Source organism: Erithacus rubecula, assembly GCF_903797595.1.
Source record: "Erithacus rubecula genome assembly, chromosome: 8".
NCBI lineage: Eukaryota > Metazoa > Chordata > Aves > Passeriformes > Muscicapidae > Erithacus > Erithacus rubecula.
In genome coordinates, this window is record NC_136659.1 from 12,925,017 (window position 1) to 12,942,024 (window position 17,008).

At 36.6% G+C, this 17,008-nt stretch overlaps 1 protein-coding gene across 4 annotated transcripts in view; it reads right to left on the minus strand.

Annotated features, from left to right (window-relative positions):
- The window catches only part of PARD3B (par-3 family cell polarity regulator beta), a 385,570-nt gene that overhangs the window by 350,403 nt on the left and 18,159 nt on the right, over positions 1 to 17,008 (minus strand). For all 4 annotated transcript variants that reach the window (XM_079311454.1, XM_079311453.1, XM_079311452.1 and 1 more), the window contains exon 2: positions 10,484 to 10,585. In XM_079311454.1, the coding sequence (XP_079167580.1) occupies positions 10,484 to 10,585 (102 nt within the window). The remainder of the gene's footprint in view (positions 1 to 10,483; positions 10,586 to 17,008) is intronic.

Here is a 17,008-nt window from a genome sequence, read left to right on the forward strand (position 1 = left end):
GAAGTTAAGCTAGGGGAGACTTTCTGTTAAACTCCACATTGCATACATCAAGAAATTGGTACATGTGTGCCAGGTTATATATGTGCATTTTCAAAGGTAATTTACAATGTATTTCCCTCAAATATATAAACTATGCCCTAAATAAAATAAGGGTTGATGTCTCAAACCTGCACACAAGAATTGAGTGGTTTTGGTTTTGTTTTAATATTTGTAGGAGGCATTTGCTTTCACAATAGCATTGGTATTCAGCTTCTCAGTAGTACACCACCCCCATTATGGAGAGTGTCTAAATCCCAAACTGTTTGCAACTGCTGAAATATAAGTGATTTTCTGAAATATAAGATATTTCTACCAGTGTTTCAAAACTTTAAACAAGCTTAAATTTTCTGGAGGCAAGAGTCACAGGATTTAGAAGAACAGAACTTGATACAGGAATTATGTACCAATCTAAAATAAGGAAAACTTACTGTACTGAAACATTCTCCCAAAACTGTACACAGACCAACAATAATTCATTAGGTCAGAACACAGTCACTTCTGAAAACGAATGAAATACCAATACAAAACATGTCCTTCACCACTGGGAAACAAGGTATATCACAGCTGGTGTTTAATTCCTGATACTGAAAGAATCTTTGGAGCCCCAACTGTAAAATGAAACAAAACCCTCTCCCTCAATTCATATGCAATCTAAATAGGACACATGATATAATAGTATCATAAATAGTTTGGGTTGCCAAGTACCTTCAAAGGTGATCTAGATCAACCCTGCTGCCACAGGCAGGGACACCTTCAGCTACATCAGGTCACCCAGAAACCCATTCAACTTAGCCTTGAATTTTCCCAAGGAGGGAGCATCTGCCACCTCTCTGAACATCCCGCTCTATTGTTTTACCACCCTCATTGTAAAACCTTTTTTCCTTCTCATGTAGTCTAAATTGGCTTCTTTCAGTTTAAAACCATCACCTCTTGTCTTATTGTAACAGGCCTTGCTAAAAGTTTGCACCCACCTTTCTTATAGGCCCCCTTTAAAGCAGTGAAAGGTTGCAATGAATCTCCCCAAAGCCACCTTTTCTCCAGGATGAGCAACCCCAGAACTCTCAGCTTCCAAGACATATCACAATTAAACCACTACGTAGAAGTATTTAAGAGCTCAGCTTATTTCATATAGCAAGACAACCCACCAAATTATCTTACCAGCACAAGGCTACAGCATTTTACAAAGCATATTACTCCCTTGGTAAGCATTAACGTGTGTGTGCTTAAAGGCACTTAAGCGCCAACACATGTATACAGAATTCCAAGTATTTATTACATCAATGAAAATCACTAAGTAGGAGTACCTTTTCCACCAGGTTATGCTCACACAAAGAGATGCTAAGCTTCTTTTCATCAGGAAATTTGAATGTTCACTCAGTTCACTGGGGCCAGATGCACTTAGAATGACCTTCCCCTCCTCCATTGTGCAAGGAACACAAAACAGACAGCTCACCAATTAGCTACAGTACTTAGTGCCCAGATGACAAAACACATTTTCAGGTCAAAAGAAAGTGTCATGGCTGTACAGCTCAATACCCTCCAAAAACTAAGAAACCCAGGTCCCAAACCTTCTGTATTTTTAATATTCTGAAAAGTCAAAATACTAATCAGATAGAGGGATCAAAATAAAACCAAACTAGAAAAGCACAAGTTCCAGATTTACGTGTCTCTTACACAAAGAGAATTTTAACTCCAAATATCTCCCATTTAGCATTTAAATAAAAATTCTATTGCAAAATCATCAGGAATTTTTTAGTGTCACTGATCCACTGTCATGTTTATTTTTTTTTTTTTTTAAACCTGAAATAAGTAATGGAATACTTATCCCAACTGGAAAAAATCTGGTGGTTACAGATGTTCAGAGAAAAGTTCACAATGTTCAAACACAAACCTTACGCTGGAAAAAACTAAAACTGTGGAGTTCATCTGGTAGGAACCTTCATGCCCACACTACTGTTAAAGTAGGTAGAGCTGAAATAAGTAACTCTTGTAATATGTTCCAAGATACCTATATTTTAAAGAAAAATTACATTATGCAGCACTAAATTTGCAAAAGCTTATAAATTCTTCCAGGACAAACAGGAGGTAAATTTATGCATACAGGCACCATGTTATGGCTCTAAGTCCATAAAACTGAATTTTCTTTAATAACCTAAGCAACATTTGACCAGGTGTCTGTTCTTGAAGCCATGAACTTATCTTGAAGCATATTGCTAGACCTGAAGTTTATAACAAGAATGCTTCCAGTAACCAGAAGCACATGATAGTGTAATTGCACACCCCAGAATGTAACACTACACTTAAAAATGGTTATTTTAATGATTACGCTAATGAGTTCTGAACTTCAAACCCATGTGCATACAGTTTCATAATTACACAGCTTGAAATCCTCATCAGCAAACCCAAATGCTCCTGAAATCCAAATCATTTTATGATCTTGAATAATGCATGGCAACTCTGCAGCAAGAAATTAAAACAAATTTCATAAAAATGCAAAGCTTCATAATCTGAATTCTAAAAGCCAGTGCATTACTGAAATAAAGTGTTGCTTAGTAAGTACTAACAAGGGTGATTTTTTGCCCTCTCCCCTAGTATTTGCAGTTCAGACCTTATGTCAGAAATTAACAGGCCAACTTCAACCAAAATATCCCTTTTTTGTAATATATTTATATGTATATGGTGGGTCACAACATACCCTACTACACAAGAGTGAAATCAGACATCTGTTTCCTAAACAAGCACTGGCTCAAAATTGCATGAAACTTTTTCTTCCTGAAAAGCGTGAAAACATTTTTTTTTTTTTTAAATAGGCTGCAGCTTGGCTGGTTTGTATATTATTTTGTCAATAGCAGAAACAAAACTTCATCTTAGTTCATTGAAGGGCCAACAAATCAAGGTCTACAGTTTTTCTGTAGGAATGACCCCAGGCCCAATGCCTTTTCTTGTTTGATTGATTTTGAACTACTGGTAAACACAAGACAAACTCAGTGGAAATTCTTAGCAAGGATCAGTAGTGCTGTCCTTTTGAAAAAGTCCAAAAACCTTGTGAAGATGAAAAGCCATTATTACAATCAATGAAAAATTCATAGAATTGTTTTGGTTGGAAAGGCCCACAAAGAGTATCCAGTTCCACCCCTCCTGCCACAAGCAGGCACTCCATCCACCACACCAGGATGTGCTCAGAGCCCCATCCAGCCTGGCCTTGAGCACTTCCAAGGACAGGGCATCCACAGCTTCTCTGGCAACCTGTGCCAGTGCCTCAACACCCTCACACTGAAGAATTTCCTCCTGCTATCTCATCTGTCTCTTTTACTTCAGAAACCTTGTCCTGTCACTATCTTCCCACATAAAAAGTTTCTCTCCCTCATTTTCATGACCTTTCAGGCACTGGGAGGCTGCAATGTCTCCTTGGAGACTTCTCCCAGCTGAACAATCCCAACTCTCTCACCCTGTGTTCATAGAATAGGTGCTTCTTCCCTCAAATCAACAGGTCCACATCTTTCCTGTGCTGAGGAATCCTGACCTCAACTCAGTATTCCAGATGGAGACTCATGAGAGCAGAGTAGAGAGGGAGAAACACCTCCTGCAGCTTTGTGGGAATGCTTCCTTTGATGCAGCCCAAAAGGATTAATACCCTTCTTTGTTCTTGGATTTTCCTGCATCCCACATTCCTACACTTTAAGGTGACAACAAGGATAAAGGTATTATTTAAAATATGCCCTTTCTGATACTTCCTTGTGGACATATGATATATCACTAACCATCAGGTACCTGAAGAGCTTCTACTAGGATTCTCTTGACAGAACAGAAATGGCATGGAGCTTTTATTCACAGTTCAGTTTTGTCTTTATAATTTCATCACTCAGAACTAGATATGAATATTTAAATAAACAAATGCTGTCAGCAATAACAATTTCATATCCTAATAACTCTGATTATTGGAAATAACAGCTGAAACTTATTACAAAGAATTTGTACAAGGAAGAAATAAGAGTACTCTAAATGTAATGAAGATGTTAATACTGTATTATGTTTTTAGAGGTTGTAAACATTCTATTCAGAATAGAAGCTAAATCCATTTTAATTTTTACAATTTAGGGTTTGAAAAAAGAATGAATTATTAGTTATCCTTTTGCTAATAAAATGTTAAGATTTCTGGGCATCTGTAGTATCTCATTACTGAAATCACAAAATACAAATACAAAACCAGAGGCAGTGAGGAAGAGTCACAAACAGCTGCACATATTCTGGCAGAGATACTAACTACAACTTCAAAATTATAATAAGGGTGAAAAAAAAAAAACCACATTAAAAACAAATCAAAGAACAGCAACCCTTACATACAAGTTTTGCCAAATTTCTGCAACTTCATTTTCCTCATCTTGATCACATCAGGCTTTTTGATCTACTAATCCCTTAGTTTACCTCATTAGCAGCAAGGAATTAAATCTCAAAACTGGCTGCCTCTGGACACCCGTTTTTCCAGAAAGGCACTCAAATTTACAAAAGTGTAACCAAGACTGCCACAAGCACAAAGTGTCAGAAGTCTGAAGTGTGTATTTGCTGCAGCAAATACAGTGAGCAAAAGTACACACAGAGCAATAATGGGCCACGGTATTAACCAACTAAATGTCATAAAACATTGTGTCAAAGCCCTAGACCAGAGCGATATTAACCACCTTACAAGGAAAAAAAGCTGCAATTTTTTCTTTTTTTTATTCTTCTTTCATTACAATACAGATTTTATGAAAGACACAGAACATTCAAGTTGTAACATGCCATTTTGAACTATCCTGTGTCCATTGCACATTTCCAATGTTACCTCCACATCACATGAAACTAGCAGCAAAGTGCTTTCTATGCTACCAGACACCTCTCTCATATTCTTATAAAGAAGGGTTTTTTTTAAACTTCTCCAAGGGAAAATTGCCTAATATGCAATGTTTTGTAGAGGAGTCTACATTAAAAAAACCAGTGCAGCATAATAAACTTCAATAGGTAAAAATTCTCAGCTGTAATGAAGTCTCACATCTCTTCCTGTTTTTCCCAAACCAGTATCATATACTATTGTATGACAAACTGAAGAATAAAAAACCCTCTATTCTGCACCCCAGTTATCAGAAAACTACAAAACCCTAGAGAGCTCAATTACACAGAAGTCTAGAGTTCGAACAGCATTTCTCTAACTTAAGTATGCATTACTTACATGGATCATATATTTGAGAATCAAGTCTTAGAACAAATAAGCTGTAAAACATGACATTTACAGGCTCTGCTGACATGCTGGAAGGTAAGAAACCAGCATTGAGGCCTCTGCCACCAACATCCAGGGGAAGCTTTTAAAGCAGCAATGCTGTAACTCCATGCGAGGAGAAACTGCCTCAGAACACCCCAGCCCTTTATTTAAACTACTGAGACATTTTTATCTACTAGGCCCCTTCTCATTCTCACTTAATTTTGCCATTTTTCATCTTGATGTAGAACTGATCAACTCAGTTTTCAGTCAAAGTTTCTATACTTACCTAAGGGTTACTGAGGCTCTGATTTACTTGTTTCATGAGGAATTTGATGGTTGAATAGAAACTGATCAAAGATGGAATGAGCTCATTATAATTTAGATACACATTGCACGTTGGAGTATGCAATCACTTTCACAGACAAAATGACAACCCTAAAGGTCTGGAGAGTCAAACCCACGTTAAAAAATAACTGCTCTATAGTACTAAGCCCAGGCAGCCATCACTCCCAGTGACTAAACCTGCCTGTAAACTACAAAAAAGTTTCAGTTCCACTGATCTGCCTGTCAGCGTGTCTTTCTACCTGGAAAAATATTTCTTTTGTATAATTACATCAGTCTTGAAGTTCACATCTGCTTCATTTGTATTGCTTTCCTGAAAATACTTCTCCAAAGCAGCCTCACAATTGCAAACCCATCACTGAAATTAAAGATACCTACAAAGGCTTCTGTCTGAAGTAAGGCTCCAGAATTACTTAGCATCTGTGACAAAAGCTTCAGCCAGATCTTGAGCTTCTTATCAGGAGCATGCATGGGCCCAACAGCCATTTGGGACAGCCAGCAGCTGATTTCCCTAGCGTTTGCAGACCATTCAGGTGACATGTTTTCTCAACACTGCATTTCTGCTGGTAGTGAGCTGAGAATAAAGAATTCATTGATTTTCCTATTTAATATTTCATTAAATGCTTAGCTAAAATAGGTATCTGAGCTATACTTAATTCATACCATTTACTTGATATCATCATTAGAAGCACTTAAATGACAGTTGCAGTCACTACAAATCTTGAAACAGTGTCAGTATTTCAGCATTTCATTGACGTTGCTTTGTGTCCTTCAAAAGCTTCTGCTGCTGTTAAAAACCCCCTACTCATCTATATTTAACAAAGGAGATACCCAAGAAAAAAATGATTTCTAAGATCATATTGGTATCCTGCTATTTCAGTGCCAGCACAAAGCCCCTCACAATGACTTTTTTTATTCTTTCCACTCCAAAAAAAGCACCCCACACCACAAAACACCCCTCACCATTAGCAGCTGAGCTGCCAACAAAGAAATCCCTGGAGAGCTTCAACCCACATCTCCCCCTAGGATGACATACCTAATCTTCTGCCATCAGCACTGATGAGAAAATGTATCTTTCCGAAAACGTTCAGCAGCTTTGCTGGCTCAACTGTAGCTACTGCAACACTGCCCTTGCAAGCACAGTCTTAAAACACAACACACAAGATATCCACAAGAAGTATGAAGCAACAAGACACAAAAGCAAACAAACACATGAAAAATATCTACAAAACAAAATCAAAACAACCCAGAAAAAAAACCCCAGCGCTCTGACAGCAGACCACCATCTCCTGCTTTGGAAGGGCTCTGTCAAAAAAGCACACCTGTAAACATGTTTTGCTTGTATTTAATCCTGTCAAAATATGAACACATATATACATATAAAGTTTGACTGGAAGTGTATTTTCCCTGTAGACTTTTACATCTATTCAGAGAGCAAAACTGGTCTGATCTAGGAAGCTTGTTGTCCTATAAGCAAAGCAAGTTCTAACTTAACACAGTCCTTCATTACATCCTCTTAGCCTCCCCAGGTGTTTGGGAGTAAATGAAAAACATGATTCCATATAAGTCAGCCTGAAGTCTAGGTGGGTACATTAAGTTTATGCATTTAAGACACATGCCAAGCACGGGGCTCCATGTACACAATGCTGTGAAGGGAAACATTTTGTACTGCATCTTTTACACAGCAAAGAAATTTCCCCAGAACATTTTCTTGCTCAAAAATTCATTCCAAGTGGGAGATCTGTTAAGAACAGTATACAAAGATTACTCCATTTATAACTTCAACATTCAAATAAGACAATTTAAATAGCATGTTCTTATTTAACTGACAAGACTTGGGGAATTTAATTAATTCTTTACATTATCAGTACATGAACCAGTTGCTGGATAACTCAGTGAAAACAAGTTATTTTAAAACTATTCTACAAAACTATGTCAACTAGCTTTGACATCAAATTCAGGCCACAGATTATTGCTGAGGCAAGAGCAGCAAGAGGGACTCTCAGCCAGCAGAATTTCCAAAACATTTTCACATGACACCTTACCAAGCACATGTAATACCAATTTAGATCTGCTTTATAGGCAATTAAAAAATGCCACTCTGTCCAGCATGCATAACTGTGCAGCTGACAGCTCTTAATATCATCCACTGAACTGCCTATTTGTTGAACTTTGATTAATTTGGAGCTCAAGAAGAAGTCAGGAAGTTAACACAAGCAGAGCTCAAAACCACTGCCACTCCCAGTGATGGGCATTACACATCAGGGTTGGAACTTCATCGTTTATTCCCTGTCATTTGTTCACTAACCCACCACTTGCAGCACTTGTTGCTTACCTCATGAGTAGTTGTGCCTCCTTAACAGTCTATTGTTAAGTACTGTCAAAAGCTTTTGAAATTCCAAATAAATTACATCTGATAGCGGGCTCACTGTTTTGTTGTCACAGTGAAAGAATTCAATAGATTAGCAAAGACATTTTCCTTTGAAGAAACTGTGCTAATTTACTGCTATCAAAGTATGATCTAGAGCAGATTATCTCTTCAAAAAGCACAGTGTTTCCTCTGCCACTGAAGAGCTTGATGGTCAGCAGTGCCAAACACAACTTTAGTTAAAGGCACTGGGGTTAAGTGCAAGCTTATTTTCATAGAGAGCGACTGATTTAATGTGAAACTATGTCACTGGCTTGAAGGCACAGCAAAGGATGACAAGGGAGCAACAAACCTGTGGCCTATTCATTTACCACATACACAGATAATCATAACCAAAGACAAGCAGAGCACAGATAAATGTACCAAAAACTCCTTCATCTATTCAAGGACTTTAAACACCAAATAAAATAGCAGGTCAATCCGACCCGAACATCTCCTCCTTTTTTTTTGCAAAGCTTAAAGGTCCCCCAGTGGAGATTCTCAGAAATAATGCTGGTGAAGGCTCAAAGACTAGCAGGCCACAGTAAAGCTATCAAAACTACTTGCAAGCCTTTTATAGGGCTAGTTCTTTGATATCAGATTATATCAAACTTTTAAGTAGATAGTATAGACAGCTCCTCACACACACTATGGTGCAATTCCACTCTCAAATAAAAGAATTCTTTCAGAATTCAGAATTTGAAAATTTCAGAATCTCTCAGACTAGCAGATCCCTTACAACATCCTCCCTTACTTTAATAAGAAAAAAACTGATTTTTCACTGCAGCTGCTTTGTTCAGCAAATCTCTTATCCCTGTTTCACCAAGCCATTCTGAAGAAGACAAGATGATAATTATATATCCCATGTAATTGAGACAGAGGAAGAGAAATTGAGGAGTTTGCTGTATTTCTAAACCACACCAGACCACTTCAAAGAGTAAGATTCCAGTTTCCCAGTGAGTTTTCCCTGAGGCAGCCTCAGAGCCTCACTTAGCACTGTTATAAATGAGGAAGCTTAAACCCACAGCTGTGGCCTAGAAGTTTATTCAGCTGCACATACTCAAACAGTCACAGCCACCAAAAAGGTATGCAAAGGCTCTGGTGACAAGTTAAAAACTGCATTGCATATCAAATATTTTGCACATTGATGCCCACATTTCTGCAAGTGTTCCTCTATCAGTGCTTTAAATAGAAAATATCCTGGGTAAACATACTAATTTTCATTAACTAATGAGACCAGCAGAGCATTTCTCTTTGCTGTAATATCTCATTTTTTGACATCTTATGCTTATGGTCTTATCCTTTACACACAGTTGTTCAATTACAGAACTCAGTCTTTTTGTCTCCAAACACTCTTGGGAAAAAATAAAAAGTTGTAAGGCATCTTAAGTATAATTTCTACAAATATGGACAAGCAAGAAACACAAATATGATAAAAAGATCATACAACAGAATTCCACTGTTTTTAGGAATTCTCATACAACCACCCTAAAATGACACTGAAGTACACCCTAAACAATTTCATAAGATACAAAGAAGCAGCAGCATCCCATTAATCAGAAGCAAAATGTTCTGCTTCATATTAAGTCATTGAAAAATCAACACAGCATACAAAACTAGCAATTCTGTTTCCAATATACTAAATTGTTTTTTAAGCCATCAAGTATATGGCACTTTAAATACAAAGCAATTTGTTTAAAAGCACAGGCATATACCATATTTGGATCTTCAGTTTAAAGCCATTAAACATTCTTTCCTCTGATTTTATGAAGATAGAATCAGCAAAGTTTTATAAATAATACTTCTCCCCCTCTATGCTGAATAAGTCACAGCAAACTACCCAAAATTAAATTTTTCTGACAATTAAAAATAAAATCAAAAAAGTTTTCTCTGCAGTTACTATTTCTCTAACCACAAAGGAAATTTGTCTTTTTTTAATTGAAATTTAGAGACACATCTTTTAAAATTAGTAAGTAGCCTGCTTAGACTTTCAGTAGCAAATCATAGGAACTCTTTTCAAAATTTAACAATTGAAGTAACTGTTCTTGTCATCACAGGATTTGTCTATTTCATCACACTCAACCCTGACATTTGAATGATTCTCAAAAACTTAATTCCGTGCAAAAGAAGAGATTATAGAAGATATTTTAAGTGGCATAAAAAAGAAAAAAAGTCTTGTAAAAATCACATTCTTTCACCATGCTATTTGAATATAGAAATAAAAAGAAACACAGAGCTTGAAAAGGCTAAGTCCTGAGTGAAATTCTAGGCTTCTCTTCTTACTGCTTGGGTCATGCTTCCCACTCCTCCATTCTACTCCAGAAGGGAAGAGTTCCAGCAGTTATGGGCAGATGTGTTTAAGAATATTTAACATCCATTACACCTGCCAGATGTCCAAGAACTGAGAAAGCAGCATTCTTTATTTGAAAAGACACATAACACTTTCATACAAGCTCTACCTTATCTTTGTCTTCCACAACATCTGCCAGCACATCATCTGGGTCCAGGATTCCTCCATCTGTATACTCCAGGTGGTGAATATTTACCCAGGAAGCTGGATCCTGTAAGACAGATACAAGACTTTTTAACCTACTCTTTCATGATTGTAGTGCTGTCAGACAAAGCAGTTTTGTGTCGCACTTGTTCCCCCTCTATAGTCACAAGGCAGAAGATTGAAGCCACTACTCAAAATTGAAACTGAGAGCAAATGAAAACCACAGATGAAAAACAAGGCAATACCTACAGAACACTACACACAAAAAGATCTTTAAAACATACATTTTAATTTCCTTATCAATTTTTATCTAATTTGAATAGTGAATTTAAAATAATGAAAAAAATTCTTTTTGTTTTACAATACTTTATAGACGGAATATTTTGGTTATTATCAGCCTAAACATTTAAATAAAAAACATATATGGATGGACATGCACCACTCCTGACAGGTTGTGGGGAGGTGCATCCATATATTTTTAGATACATAAAGCACATCCATAATTTCTTTCTCTGAAGAGGCAAATAATTCTATCATGGCAAAAAACCCCAAAAGAATTAATAAATCCCAGTTTGCTCCCACAAATAAATACTGGCAACTTCTAATGCAGCACTGTGTACTATATTAACAGGGATCATATTCATTCTTCAAAACTAATGCTTTCTTCATACATTATTAACTCCTTCACTTCAATAACCAGGAGTTCAGCCATCATTCCACTGACCCTGAAGCCAAAAGGCTCAGAGTGTGCTGCTCAACAGCAAATTCTCCCTGACAGCAAACAGAAAATCAGGGAGCAAACAGTCTGTAGCCACTGCCCCCAAACTATACTAGCGACCTGTGTACACAGTTCCAAGTGGTATTTATGTCTGAACTGCTGAAGTTAGGATTTATGCTCCTAGGACCAGTTATTGTGGTTTAATGAGCACATGGCAGCCCAGTGAGTCATAGTGACTGTGTTGAGCACTCTGGTATCAGCACTGATGAACACTGCATCTGCTACAGCACAATGAAGAAAAAAAAGATGCCTAGTTAGGATTATAAAGCATAATTGAGTCCTCCATCACTTATTATGGAGATAATATGCTAAAACTGAGGGCCAGGAAAGGGGCATGCACACACATAGCTTTGAGAAATGTTTCAGAAATGGACAAAAAAAAAAATTACCATTGATGACCTGCAACTGAGGGTTAAGAATAACTAGATACAGTACAGCTGCATGACAACCACACAATTAAGCACCTAAAGTATGTCTATTTGTAACATGTCCATTTAATCTCTAATTTACTTCTGACTACAGTTACTTCATTTGGCAATGAAACCACCAATTTTTGAAATAGCAAATGTTTGTTCATTCTAGGTATCACATGTTCAAAACTACGAAGTTTAAGAATATCAATTAATATGCTTCATTCTCTGCAAAGTGACCAAAAGTAAACAACTATTACAGCTCAGATTTCTATCTCTAAGCCCAGGGCTTAGGTATTTTTACCATAACCATCAAATTCTAAGATGAAAAGGCAGAAAATAAATGACATTTATGCAATGAATAAGCAGGTTAATTTAGTTCATACAATTTACCTAATGCAGATACCTTGAAAAAAAGAGTGGTTTGACCCTACCAATAAACTTACAAAATGTGATACTCTAAAACCAGAACACATCAGTAACTACAGATGTTCCTCCTGAACCTTTTAACTAATGCAAACACAAAACTTTTAATAATTAGCAGCACTAAAACAGCATAATTGAAAATCACTCCTCTTAACTGTGCAAACTTCTGCAGCTAACCTATTTGGCTGAAGAGACATTAAGACCTGCTGCATATATTATGCTGTTGAAGTGTGAAGAATAATGCTGAAGTTAAAAAATACACAGCTGAATATTTTGCTTTCAGTGTTCACTTCCATTTCTGATTCAATAGCTGCACCAACACAGATGTGTCATTGAAACAGAAACAAAGCAGAAACAAGTGAAAAACCCTATTGTCCCAATAGAATGCTGCAAGTTGGCAGGAAAAGCTCAAGACACACAGCCACCCTAATCTATATTAAACTTAATGAATTCCTAACCTTCTTTTACTTTGGGCCACAGCAAATACAGTAATGTAATTATTTTTGTCAGTGGTAAAATCAAGAGAACATCTCTAAAGTAGTCTCAAAGAGCAGAGGATGCCATTCCTTACCAAACTTGTGGAATAAGTGTAGCCAATATAACATGCTTTAAAAGAAAACAATGACATTTCACACTAAAGTAGAAGAACTAACGAAGAGCAGGATTCACAGTTTCTTTTGAAGAAAAATACTTCTTAATCGTTTAGACACATACTGTAGCTCAGGTACACACAGTATGAGCACACTACAACCTTCTGATCTCAAGGAATCCCCAAGTACAATAACCAGCACAGACTACAGCAAGACTGAATACTTGCTGCCTCAAAAATACAAATGTGAATGGCTTCTATTAGCTTATATGAACTTCATCCCTGAAAGTTAAAAACCCATGCTGGGAGAGGGAGCTTTTTATAACCTTGTTTGATGAAGGAAATGGTAACTACTGCTAGATAGCCTGTGGAGGAGGTTCCCTCTGCACAGTCACAAAAGTAACAACGGTTCACGGGACCAGAGAGCCCACTCAGCCATTCAAAAAGATTTCCAAGTCGGAGAACATTTTCTATTCTTTGGATGAACTCCAAACACTGCCATGCACTGGATACATAGTGTCCATAAAACAAAAAAAAAAAACCCAAAAACCAATGAAAAAAACAAACAAACAAAAAATAAAACAAAACAAAACCAATAAAAACAAAAAAACAACAAAAAAACCCTGAAATCTATATATCCATTTATCCCATGGTTTTTTACTTGCACCAAGAATCCAGACAGCTTTACTACATAAAACATCAATATTTTTAAAAACTCAGCACTTAAGGCATGATGTACCAGCAGATGTAAAAGATGAGTATATAAGGTTCCACACAGCACTGTATCCATATGCATATGCACAAAATCACATCTTGCACATTATTAGAGCTCAAAAGCAGTAGAACAAGTCCAAAACATAACTGTGGTACATTCAAGGTAAAATCATCATCAGAGAAAGTGAAACTTGCTCAGGAAAAGGATCATCCTATTTTAAGGTTCTTGTGCTTTACTATGATAGAACAATGAAAAGGAGCATCAAGAACACTTCAGGTTTCCAGGTGTTTTAAAACTCCTATGCAGGAGACTGCCTCTCTAAAGTAACAAAGTAACTTCACACTAAATAAAGGAGATGACTAGAAGTCTTGTAAAAGTGTTTTCTGATTGTCCAGTGTTTTCTGAACGGTCTGAAGGTCAGAACCCAGTAACTGATGACAGGCTCCGTGAAGGGTCACTGCCAGACAGCTCCAATGAAGTAACACTTCTTACCTGCTGAAAGCAGCAAATGCTGGAGGACACCCCATTTTTGATCAGGGAAGAGATTAAGGACATACTTACTGAGAAAGTACTTGCTGAAAAACTATGACATATAAAGGAAAAAAATTATAACAAATTTATTAAAAAATACTAGGACAAGTTTGGGTTGTGGTTTTTTTTAGTTGATTGTTGCTTCTTGAAGTTTTTCCAGCTTGAGACTGAAATCTTATTCTAATGAATGACAGTGTCTAGAATGATTCTTCACAGTATCTTCTTAATCATCATCATTAAGTTGACATGCTTAAAAACAAATATTTCTGAAATAATTTTGAAAAACAAAAATGCCTCTTGAAAAATAAAACAGTAACAGTAGCCTGGAAGCTCTGGGAAGCATTCAGGTATGGCTGCCTGAATCTATCTGCGCTCCTAAATGCTCTTCTGTTAGAAAGTTCATCTTGAAGAAAACACAACTACATTTCCAAAAAAATCCTAGCATCACAAGTGGGGAGAAGTTCTCTTACAGCACAGAACATAACCTTTAGGCAGAAATGACTAAGTTACCTGGTATAATTCATAAGAGCACTTGGCAAATGAATATTGAACAGTTACTCTAATGTGCATTTTACCTTAGGGCTGCAAGTCATGTTCGTGTTTAACATCAAGCCACTTAAAAGCTGTTTATCATCATTTCCTTTATGTGTGGGAGAACACTTTAGGAATTACTATGCAAATATTTACCAAATGTTAAATTAAAGCCAGGTCACATGAATGCACAAGTGCAATGTAGGCAGAGAAGTGACATAAATTTTAAAAAATGGGCTTGACATTCATGTTGTCACAGAATCCTGACTTAGCTGTTGCCACCTAATACAAAACTGTCACTGTTCAAATAGTCTAAAACAGGTCCAAGAATTCTTCTACACATTTATTTTCAGTCAACACACACACATTCAAATGAAAGACCAATCTATAATTATAGCACTCCCATTTATTGTTAGATTTTCATATAAATCTACAGATGCACATTTTTAAGAAAATTGGAGCGCATTCTTAATTCTTTTTGTTCCCAGCTTGGATAGAAAAGTATCAGAATCCTTTTCTGAAAGCTAAGCAACATACTTAATAAATGTTACAGTCCACGTTGGGTATTTCTGACTGTTAATGAGCAAGAGAATCCTAAGCTGAAATATGTTTCAGCTGACCATCAGTAAAATAAACATCACCACTTAATTTCACAATTAATTATTGTTTGATGCTGTATTTCATTCCGTTGTGCAGAACACATAAAATTTATACCAAACCCTATACTGGAATTTTTAATTTAATATAGTAACAATAGGATGCTCTCAATAAAAAAAAAAAAAACAAAAAACAAAAACAAAAACAAAACACAAACAAAAAAAAAACAGAAACAGGACTGAGTAATTACTCCTCATGCTACTATTTCTCAAGTGCCTCCACATCAATGCTTCACTAGAACCGACTTCAATAAAATGCAGCATAAATATGGAAATCATACATGCTTGTTCAACATACACAACAAGTGAATAAATGCTAGGTCAAACTTGGGGGAAGGAGTGGCCTCTGGCCATACTGTCTTCAGTCATTTAGACAGTGTAAAATTTAAAATCGCATAATCATAAAACATTTTCTGATACAGGGATATTTTAGGTTAAGGTCAGTAAAATAGGTATTCTACCACTTAATAATTCTTAGACTATAAATTGCAATGTGATGCATTACCTGAATACATTAAGTAGTATTTTATGATTTCTGTAAGCATTTTAAGGCTACACAATGTATCATTGTGCACAGCCAAAAAGCACTAAGTATCTAAGTTAAGTTACTCTCAGACCACAGCCTGTGAAGCAGAGGACAAAAGGCAGCTTGGAGAGGAACACATTGGTTACAGCCTCAAACTTCATCTCCAAATCCTTCTCCAAGTTGATCACTGAATTAGAACAGCCTTAAGCATTTTTGGTTTGCTTACCAAAACCACCTCCAAACAAGCCTGAAGTGGTACTTTATTCAAACTTCATCTCAAACTGCCACCAACAGAGCTGCCATCTTCAGCTGCAGTAGAGGTAGGGCTCTGTTGTTACAGCAATATGTTTCCAAAATCAAGAGCTGATCACAAAGCAAATGTCTGCACACTGCAAACTATCAGAATCTGGAGCTGAGCAGTTAGAGCTCAGCAACACCACAACATAAGTGCATTGATGTCCTTGTACAAATCCAAGAGAAACCTCAAGAAAAACCCAAAAGCCCAAATAAACATCACACCCCATCCTTACAGCAAGCAAACAACCACCACTTCTACTCTCAACATATGCACAAATGTAGAATTGTATCATTGCCTACAATACTGCAGGTTACAGACATAACATCTTAATGGAATAAAAGGAGCCACAAGAAGCATCAGTACGAATCAAAGATAAACAGCTACCTGGACAAGAGATTAAGCCTCTTCCAGACATTACTGAGTGCAGCAGTTCCTGGCACAGACCTGATCTGAAGAAGCCTCCCTACATGAAGGACATGAGAATACTTTATGCACACACACACACATATATTATATATATATTTACACACACACACTTCTAACTGAGTAGAAATTGGGTCTTCTTTTCACAAACTTAAAAAAAAAAAAAGAGAAAAAGCAACATTTAGGTTTCACTGTTCAGGAAGCTTCCAGAGTTTAGTTTACATTACACATAACAGAGCACATTACAAGCTCAAATTTCTAGGTCTCACTGTTGAAAAAATGAATTCTTACCTGTAATTAATCACATTGTCTTTATAGCATAAGATTAACCAACACATTTTTAATCCTTTCCAGTTAGAAATTCATAAGCAGAAATCTTTCAGATAACACAAGGAAGAGAAACATGCTACAACACAGTGAGATAGTGAATAAAAACTCCTTGTGTATTTCACTGCGTTACTGCTGTCCTTCACCAAAACTCTGACTCCACTTGTATTAGAAGTAAAAATGCTGCAAGATGCTAGAGAGAAGATAAAATTTCTTTATAGCCTTCTCCAGCTGGAGTGACACACATTCTCCCAAGTTATTAATATTTAAGAAAGATCTA